This window comes from Nannobrachium achirus, assembly GCF_963921795.1.
Source record: "Nannobrachium achirus genome assembly, chromosome: 18".
Classification (NCBI taxonomy): domain Eukaryota; kingdom Metazoa; phylum Chordata; class Actinopteri; order Myctophiformes; family Myctophidae; genus Nannobrachium; species Nannobrachium achirus.
Window position 1 is genome coordinate 47,371,945 of NC_137825.1, and position 10,349 is coordinate 47,382,293.

Genomic DNA, 10,349 nt, shown 5'->3' on the forward strand with positions numbered 1-10,349 from the left:
AGGGCCCAGAATTTGTTGTGACACCCCTGATGAGAGACACAGAGAGAGAGAGAGACAGAGAGAGAGAGAGAGAGAGAGAGAGAGAGAGAGGAGAAGAGAAGAGGGGAAAAAGGGAAGCGATGGAAAGAAAAGAGAAGGGCAAGCTTGATGAGAAAGGTCTGGAGGAATTAGAGACATCTGCAAGAGTGTGGAGTTGTTTTGAAGAGGGAAGAAGAGCATCCTTTGAGTGTGATGGATTCCAGTTGAAAGTATAGGGATGGGACGATACGTGATATTATCGTTTATCGCAATAAAGAACACTCACGATAATCGTATCGTGGAGATTTATCGCGATATCGTCCTCCATCATGCACTGGGATCAATTCACCTTTTATTTGCTGAGCTGCATATCCGGTACCACTAAACCCTCTATAATTGGTAAAAGGTACTTGATGCTTGCCTGGCTCCAGCCCATAGACCGGTTCTCTTGGTCTGGTGTTTCTCTGGTTTAGGCAGAACCAAGCCAACGAGAGTCGGAGCCTCGGCGGAGGGGGTGGGTCTAACTTTTGAAAATCAACAGAAACAGTGGAGGCGGGGGGGGGGGGGGGGGGGAGCTCAGCCAAACTCTCTTAATTGCTCCCTTTGAACTTCAAAGGGGGTTGTGCTTACCTTTTTAGAGACGACTTGTTTGATGCCTGTCATAGAGGGGGAGGGGGGAATGTTTTTTGTGTACACACAAGTCAAACACAACCCCTCCCACCAGATCTCTTGTGATTGGGAATTTCAAATTTCAAATCCCCTCCCCTTTGAAATCTCTTGTCAATGGGACAAGTCAGACTCAAGCTCAGCGCAGAGTCTGAAATCAGGCTAACTTGAAACAGTTTTTTTTTTCACTCTATCTTTGACAAAAAATAGCTCACATCTACAAGCTCACAACGCGTCGCGATGCGACACGTTGTGAGCTTGTAGATCTGCTATTTCTTGGCAAATGTTCCGCCCCAAGATAATGGATTTTGAATATCGCGATAACATCGCAAATCGCGATTTCTTTTGTCACAACAATCGTGATATGACATTTTCATATCGTCCCATCCCTAGTTGAAAGAGAGAGACGACGACAGGGCACACATAAACAAACAGACAGAGGGACAATCAGGCGTAACCACCAACTGAAACCCAAGACCATAGAAACAGACACAACAAACTCATTCCTTCGCGTCTCTCCGCCGAATCCCCCCCATTGACTGCATGTTTCCATCTCCAGCAGTGTCAGCAATGCCGCTACGCTTCCCCGCTAATCTGACAGATAGGCGGCGGTAAGCGGCGCTTTCTAGACAGGTGTTAGAGACGAGTGGGGACAAATGGGGCCGTTAGGCAGCGGCGCAGGAAATCCTTCACTGCCGGCGAGGGCCGTACGAGAGGAGAGTTATTTGGCAAGGTCTTTTAAACAAGCACGCTGAGAAAGGAGAGGAAGAGAATTATTTTTTGATGCATGTACGTACGCAGGCACACATGCACGCACAGACACAGGGGCGTCCGCGTCACAAGGGGGCGGAAAGTGGGACTGAGTTACTAGGGCCCAAAGTGGAGGGGGCTTAATTATTTTATACTTCAGCTATTGAAAAATAGCAGATATACAAGCTCACAGCGCGGCACCGAGTGCCGCGCTGCGAGCTTGTAGATCTGCTATTTTTTAAAAGTCGTTTGAATATATGCATTTTTTTAAGCGAACATTTGTAACTACAAATTTTCTTCTTGGGGGGTCCCTGGAACTAAATATTTTGAGATGGGGGTCCGTGGCCAAATACATATCGCTTTGGGGGTCCTTCACATGAAAGATTTTGAGCACCACTGACATATAAACATAGTTTAAAATGTTTAAATTTGATTTGAAATAGACACTGACACTGTTATCAAAGACAAATTGTCAAGGTTTTTCAAAAATAGCAGATCTACAAGCTTGTATTACTGCTATTTTTCCATAGTTAAAGCACCCAGGGCCCAGAATTTGGTGTGACACCCCTGCCAGGCAGACACACACATACGCGCACACTAATACTCCCAAATGCGCCGTCGGTGTCCGCACACATAAGCACGCTTTGTGTGCACCCGCAGAGTCAGACACTTGCTGACACATTCCAGTACATGTGTTAAATAAATACTCATCTCTCACACCTTTTCTCCATAGTGTCAGAGGCCAGGGGGGGAGGGGGGGGCGTCAGGTTTAACCACCTATCTAAACAGTCAGACACAAAGACCCCATAACATAACTACAGTGCTCACTTCCAGTGGCGTCAGTTCAGAAAAAGGTAAGGTATGGCAACATGACTGGTGTCTTGCACGCGCGCAAAGGCGCGCGCTTGCAAGAGAGAGGCATGATATATTTATTTTAAGAAGTACATTCAATTTTTCCCCCCACATTTTCTATGGTTTCTTGGGCTGGATATGGCAGTCTGGAACAGTTGTTCAAGTGCGGCTAGGGTATGGCAACTGCATACCCCTGCCATACCCATTGACGCCCCTGCTAACTTCCATCAGCGGCTGATCCCCAGAGCACCGTTCCTTTTTGACGCAAACCTCCAGAAACGTCCAGATTTTTTTTTTAAATAATATATCTGTCAGCTGCCAGCATTCCTGCCCCTGGGTATCAAAGCTATACCTGCTGTCCAAAAGTCCTCCTCTTCTTGTTTTTTTAAAAGAAAACGACCACTGAGGCGTTTTCCATCGCAGGTTCTGTTTCCAACAAGACGTCTCTCATACGCAGTGTCCACAGAGAAGGCCTACAGTCGTTGCTGGTCCCTCTTGCGAATGACAGACGTTGTAGTAGTAGTAGAAGTATTTACTAGTAAGACGCCTCAAGGCAACATGCGACCTCGAGGTCGCGCCAATTCTTGGCCATCTGGCCAGTGTAGTATATCGGACCAGTTATCCATATATGGAGACCCCTGCATGATAGTCAACAATCAATGGTATGTCAAAACATGCCCATATATGGGCATTACCAAATATGGTAATATTCCCAGATATGTCCTTAACCCTTTCCAAGCCACGGAGAGCCCCTTAATATTAAAACCGTACTATATCGGACTTCCTCGGCGATCGTCTAACCTTCCCTAGTCACCACTCGTGCATTGATAGCTCATGGCTGGTCTGACATGAAGCAGAAGTGATGTCATGGCCCTTTCCTTCTCCAAGGCACCTACCCCCATTCGGTTACTGTCTGTACACGAGTGCTTCTACTGCAGCCGTGCTGGTGGCTATGCTAGCGATACTTTTCAGTTCTACTCTTGAGTCACGCGTGGATTATTTGAGGGGACATTTACGTGAACGGATCGCGCACGCGAAACGCACGGGGACATGATGCGTCAGCCGAATCTCCCACTCTAAGCCAATGCAGATTGAGAATTTCACTGGGAACTGGGGTGAGTAAAACAACGGGGGATCGCGGAATGGTAATGGGGGATGAAGACCACGTGATATAGCGCTGGATGTCTGGTAAAATGAATGCGGTTCAGATCATAATATAATAATAGAAATTTCACGGCTAATCTACCAACAACCATTCTATTTCGGACGGCAAAGTGTTAATATTGATGACATTGGGACAGGGATCTCCATATATGGGCATAAAACGTATGTTAATTAGTAAAGCCAAGCAGGGCCTTGGCGAGTTGTAGGGCCTGGGTTTGATGCCTGGGGATCTCCATATATGCACATAAGGCCCTAACAGGGCATCATCTGGGAATGCTTTGCATAGGGAAAGGTACAGTTCGCTGGTACAAGGTCAACCAAAAAGAGACGCAGGTAAGTCTTGCGGCTTATTTCCAAGGAGATCTTTGATGTATGGGAGAACTTGACAGTGAGCGTGGACATTCACACACTTATTAGTCGGGGACCCACAGGCACAAGCTCAAGGAAAAGGGTTGAACCATGATGGGAGAGAGACACACAAAACTGTGGTTTAGTGATGAGTCATCACTTTTCACAGTTTTGTGGGACCGTTTTTAGCCCAAGGAATGTTTTTTTGTGGAAAACAAATGCTTGCAATGGATTCAGAATCATGAAAAAAGCCTAGTTTGACCCCTAACATGTTACTTAAAAAAACTTTTTTTGACCACAATACCTAATACGTGAGCAGGCCGTGTTTTTTGATAACTTTTTTCATTTATTTTTAATAATATTCTTTTATTATTATTATTTTATTATTACAAATAAATGAAAAAAGTTATAAAAAAACACGGCCTGCTCACGTATTAGGAGGGTAGTATGAGTCACCAGAAAAAAATAATGGGTGTTTTTAATGAATATATCATGGTTAAAATGAGTTACATTTGGGTGTGTATTTTTTGTATTCTTTTCCTGTATAGTGAAGTCAATGGGACCGTGAATATACAAATGGCCATAACTTTTTTTCGCGATGTTTCCGGCAGAGCAGGCCTCTCATTCTGTATACCTTAATGACCAAATGAATAATAGAAAAAAAAAATAAAAAAAAAAAATTAAATTAAAAGTACGGCATGACATCACAGGTCGTCTAAAATTTTGGGTGACTGGGTCCCTCACTATATCAAATGAGCACATTTTCTGTGGAGCGGGGAGGGGCGGGGAGGCAGCTGCAAATGTTTGCGGTCAAGTCATTCAAAAGCAACCATCCTCTCGAGGGTTCTTCTTTGGAGAACACAGACGAACAGGTGATGTAGGGAGGATGAAGTTCACCTAAACAAACATCTTGTCTGGCTAGGTTTCCTTTTCTATTACAGAATTGGCAGTATTTTGTGGGAAAATGTCTCAAATGGCCTGGTCTTCCCAGGACGGGGGACTGAATCGTGGATAACTTATCTCTCGTGTTCTATTGTCTGCAGCCAGTGGTGTAAAGTATAAAGGAATCTGCCTTTTATCATAATCGACTAAAGCAGGTATGAAGGGGTATGATAAAAGGCAGATTTAACCCTATACTGTAGGCCTATGTGTTTTGGTCTGAACGACTCCAATTTCCAATGCTTTTATTTCTACTTTACTACATCTGAGAGGCAAATGTTGTACTTTTATTCCACTACATTTATTTAAAAGCTTTAGTTACTAGTTACTTTGTAGATTTTGATTAGGCATATTACTAACAAAGCATACATTAACCACTTCAGCCCTATAGGCTATTATACATGTCGACCATTTGAAAATAGCTGATCTACGTCGATTTGCAAACTGTGGGACATTCTGCACAATGAGTACTTTTCCTTTTGGTACTTTAAGTAAGTTTGATACCAGTAGGCCTACTTTGTATTTCTGCAGTGCTTCTATACTTTAATGAGACTGCTTGTATCCCCACTGTCTGCAGCCCATACTCCTGATAACTCCTTCCTTGGGTTTGTGAGTGAGGACGCCATAAAGGAGGAGGTGAACAAAGAACAGCTGGAGCGTAAAGACAACAGGAAGGAGAACATGGCACTTGTCTATGGCAAACAGGACTACATGTGGCAGGTAGTTGGTAAAGCAATAAGCAGTATCCTCCAAATTGACAAATATTCTTCCATTTAGGGGCTCGTATCGGGGCTCATGAGACAGGATTTCACTTTCCCATGTTAAATGTATTGATGTCTTCTTGTATTACCTAACCTTTTATTTATTTTTTCTTATAATTTTTGTCCCGCGATTTTGTAACCCATTTTCACCCAGTGCCAATGGCCTATGTAATCCTGGGCTCTGCTCTCCCTCTGCTGCACCTGGGGAGACAACGGACTGACCTCATGCTTCCTTCTATGCATGAGTAGTCCAAGTTGCTTCTTTTCAACTGACAGTGGGGATTTCCCCGGTTTGGACGTAGCGCGTGGAAGGAACACGTTATTCCAACCAGTTCCTTTCCCCTCCATCAGGCGCCCCGTTTGGCCAGGGGGAGGCATTATAGAGACCAGGATTACTGCATGTTTTTGTGGGGGTATCTACCCTAGGAGACACGGGGAGAACATGCAAACTCCACACAGAAAGGCCCTTTCGCCAACCCCACCTAGGGTGTGGGCGGTGTTGATTTTGACATTTGATTTAGAGTTTTGGTCATAGTCTTTTGAATAAATGGTTTTGCTCAAGGCCAACTGTGGAGTAGCCCGGGATTTTTTTTTGTCACATTTTGGTCATCTGAAAATATTTAGCGTTAGTCTAGTATTAGTCGACTAAATATCACAATTTTAGTCGACTAAATCTACAGTTGATTTTGCCAACAAAAGTGCATTTTGGCGGAACTCGATGGCGTCGTAATGCCTGATTTTACGTTTGGTTGCTTGCTGAAAATAGTCGATCTACAAGCTCACAACGCATCGTTGTGAACTTGTGAGTCAGCTTAGATTGGCTATTTTCAAACACCCGAGCGCAACCAAACTTAAAATGACTTGTCTTTTAGTTCTACTGGATCTCTTCTCCACTAGTCCCTCCCAAACATTTTAGTCTAGTTTTTATTTATTTGGCGAAATTGTCAGTGTACTTAGTTTTAGCTTATATAGCCTAGTTTTTTATTTAGTTCTTATTTAGAGAGAGAAAAAAAAAGTATAGTCGACGAACATTTTTCGTCATAGCTTTAGTCAACACTCACCCTAACCATTCCTGAGAAATAATTTATTTCTTGGTTACATGTCTCCATTCAGACACTAACCCTATCCCTAACCCTAACCCTAAACCTAACATCTATGGAAGTTTTGCCACTCCAACAATAAGAAGTCAATGTCGGAATGGAGACATGTCGGAATGGACAGCAGCCCCCTTTCTTTCTCTCTCTCTCTTTCTCTCTCTATCCACCTGACTGTGCACGCATTCACATGCATATGTGTGTGTCTACCAGGGTAAGGCTGAATATGTGCAGGTTATCAGCGAGGTGTTGGAGACCCATGCTACAGTGTACCAGCCTGCCGGACATGCAGCCACGCTGCCCGACTCTGTGATAAACCACGGCCTGCTGACCCAGGAGAACTTCTTACAGCTGCTCCAGAGAGCCAAGGTCAGATGATGGGAACTCCTGCCGGGACCGTTCCTATGTTCCCCAGGTTTTATGTTCCCCCCTTCCTCCCCCCCAAAAAGTTCTATGTTCTCTGCGTTCTATGTTCCCCACTTCCACTTGTACCCCGGGTTCTATGTTCCCCACTTCCACTTCCTCCTCAAAAAAGGTTATATGTGCCCCGGGTTCTATATTCCCCACTTCCCCCCCAAAAAAGGTTATATGTTCCCCCGGGTTCTATGTTCCCCACTCCCCCCCCCCCCCAAAAAAGGTTATTATGTCCCCATCGGGTTCTATGTTCCCCACTTCCCCCACAAAAAAGGTTGTATGTTCCCAGGGTTCTATGTTCCCCACTTCCCCCCAAAAAAGGTTATATGTTCCCCGGGTTCTATGTTCCCCACTTCCAATTCCTCCTCAAAAAAGGTTATATGTGCCCCGGGTTCTATGTTCCCCACTTCCCCCCCAAAAAGATTATGTCCCCCGGGTTCTATGTTCCCCACTTCCCCCCAAAAAAGATTATATGTTCCCCGGGTTCTATGTTCCCCACTTCTACTTCCCCCCAAAAAAGATGATATGTTCCTCGGGTTCTATGTTCCCCACTTCCCCCCAAAAAAGGTTATATGTTCCCTGGGTTCTATGTTCCCCACTCCCCTCCCCCCCAAAAAAAGTTATATGTTCCCTGGGTTCTATGTTCCCCACTCCCCTCCCCCCCCAAAAAAAGTTATATGTTCCCCAGGTTCTATGTTCCCCACTTCACCCCCCAAAAAAGGTATATGTTACCCGGGTTCTATGTTCCCCAATCAACCAAATAAAAATGTATGTTCGCCGCTCACAAAAAAAGAAATAAAATAAATACAGGGAAAGGTGGGCCCCAGGCAATTAGCCTATATCCTTTTCAATCCAGCCATGCCACATTTCCATGCAGAATTACCCATTTCAGTTTTCATATGTATAAAAATATTTGAAATCTACAATATCACATTGCGTCATGATTTGTGTGAGCTTGTAGATCGGCTATTTTCAAATGTCCAAATTGGGCTGAAGCGGGTAATGCATATATTTTAATAATAATCAAAATCTAAAAAGTAACTAATAACGTTTTCAAATACTAGAGGAGTAAAAGTACATATAATAGTTGCCTTTGAGATGTAGTGGAGTAAAAGTTAAAGTACTGACATTTGGAAATACTCTAGTAAAGTAAGTGCAGTACTTGAGTAAATGTACTTAGTTACTTTTTACACCAAGGGTCTTCAACAGGGGGTCCGGGACCCCTAGGGGGTCCTCAGAGTTACTACAGGGGTGCTTCAAATCCTTGTGTGATAGAAAACCTTTTTTCTCCTGTTTTATATTAACCATGAGCTTGAACCCTAGTGTCCATATTCTGAGAACTTTAGCCAAAGATAGTCGATCTACAAGCTCACAACGCCTCGCAGCTTGTAGATCGTAGCTTTACACCACTGTCTGTAACTCTGTATTGCTTCCCTCTCAGGTGTTTGTAGGCCTTGGGTTCCCCTATGAGGGTCCAGCTCCCCTGGAGGCCATAGGGCTTGGCTGCGTCTTCCTTCAGCCGCACTTCAATCCACCGCGGTCCGCAGACAACAGTGATTTTTACAAAGGCAAACCCACCACGAGACAGGTATTTCTTTAGATCAGGGCTACTCAACTTAAAGGACAACTCCTCCCTAAAACACTTCTAGGCTCATTTTCCTACTTATATTGATCCCAAAAGACTGTCCATGGGGTCTATTAGGCACAAATGCCCCTGTTGTCCAGTTTCCCCAGCAGAACCCAGCAGATGTGATAGCAAAGAGTGGAGCCTATAAGCCTATCGCTTTTACACTATATTTGTTGTGTTCAAAAGTGATTTTCTTTTTCATGAATGTGTTACCAGTTGTCATTACAAACACATCCATGCCTTGGTTGTCCCACACAAGCCACCACAATCTCATAAATAATGTTTTGGGGTGAGCATTCGGCACAGGTGCCAATTAAAGTGACTGTACTGGCCAATCACAGGGCATCTTTTCCGGGACTTGGCAAAACACATAAGAGAATAACATTTGTTTAGCAGAGTGTGAGGGCTTGTGTGGGACAACGATGACATGGATGTGTTTGTAATGACAACTAGTACCACATTCATGAAAAATAAAAAGACGTTTGACCACAACAAATAGTGTAAAAGCGATAGGCATATAAGCTCCACTCTGCATGTGCTATGAGAGCTGCTGGGTTCTGCTGGGGAAAACAGGGGCATTTGTGCCTAATAGACCCCATGGACAGTCTTTTTGGATCAATATAAGTAGGAAAATGAGCCTTTAAGATGGCTCAGGGACCAAAAGTCCAAGGGCTGCAAGCTAAACATGACGGTCCCATTTTTGATGTTTAGATGATCTTGTAACACTGCATGAGTTCTAAAAATAAATAAATAAAGGAAACACAAACACACAGAAAACAGCGACAGAAAATGCAGTTTCAGGTCGGGATTGTATCCAATCAGGAAAGAGAACTCAGTCAGGATACAGATTAAACGAGTGAAATTGGAAGTGATGAAACAAAGAAATGAGAGGACCAAATTGGAACTGGAAGATGAGAAGAATAAAGAGAAAGCTGGGGAGGGATTACTGAACACACAAAAAATTTACTTGCCCTACCTTTAAATGTATTATCATCTTGGTCTTCATTGTAATCTTTTATGAATTGAGTACTAAAGGACCTTGTAGCAACTCATAAGGGCTCCTAATGTAATAAGGGCTCATAATGTAATAAAATAAATGTAATAAAAACTCATAATGTAATAATCAGCTCATAATGTAATAAAAAAACGAGCGCATAACGTAATAACAGATTTTTCAATAATGTAACAATGTAATAATGTGTTACATTAAGAACCTCCACATAGGAGGCTCATAATGTAATAAAACTTCATAATGTAATAATGTATTTTTTATTACATTATGAGCTGATTATTACATTATGAGCTTTTATTACATTTTAATTATTACATTATGAGCTAGTTTTTTATTACATTATGAGCTGATTATTACATTATGAGTTTTTATTACATTTTTTGTATTACATTATGAGCTGTTACATTATTGGTTGTGGGTAACACACCTTGCCAACTTTGTTGATGAAGAATGGAGCAACTTTCTGCTAAGCATGCAGCAAATGAATGTATACTGTAGGGCTCATTTACAGGGAATACACCATGAATTTTCATTTTTTCAATTTTTATGTATTTTTTTTGTGTCCCACCAGCAGGTTCTATCCTCACAAAGTCCTATTTCTGACCATTGTGTCTTTCTCAGTTTATGGGCAGATCTATGTAAGCAGGTTTCAGAACGGGCTGTCTGATTTTAGATCCGATTGTGTGCTGAGTGGGGGTTGGGTA

At 43.1% G+C, this 10,349-nt stretch overlaps 1 protein-coding gene across 1 annotated transcript in view; it reads left to right on the forward strand.

Annotated features, from left to right (window-relative positions):
- The window catches only part of LOC308303148 (alpha-1,6-mannosylglycoprotein 6-beta-N-acetylglucosaminyltransferase B-like), a gene marked incomplete at both ends in the record, with an annotated part of 65,759 nt that overhangs the window by 48,412 nt on the left and 6,998 nt on the right, over nt 1–10,349 (forward strand). The window contains 3 exons of the mRNA XM_080747471.1: nt 5,315–5,457; nt 6,806–6,961; nt 8,448–8,594. Of these exons, the coding sequence (XP_080603597.1) occupies nt 5,315–5,457; nt 6,806–6,961; nt 8,448–8,594 (446 nt within the window). The remainder of the gene's footprint in view (nt 1–5,314; nt 5,458–6,805; nt 6,962–8,447; nt 8,595–10,349) is intronic.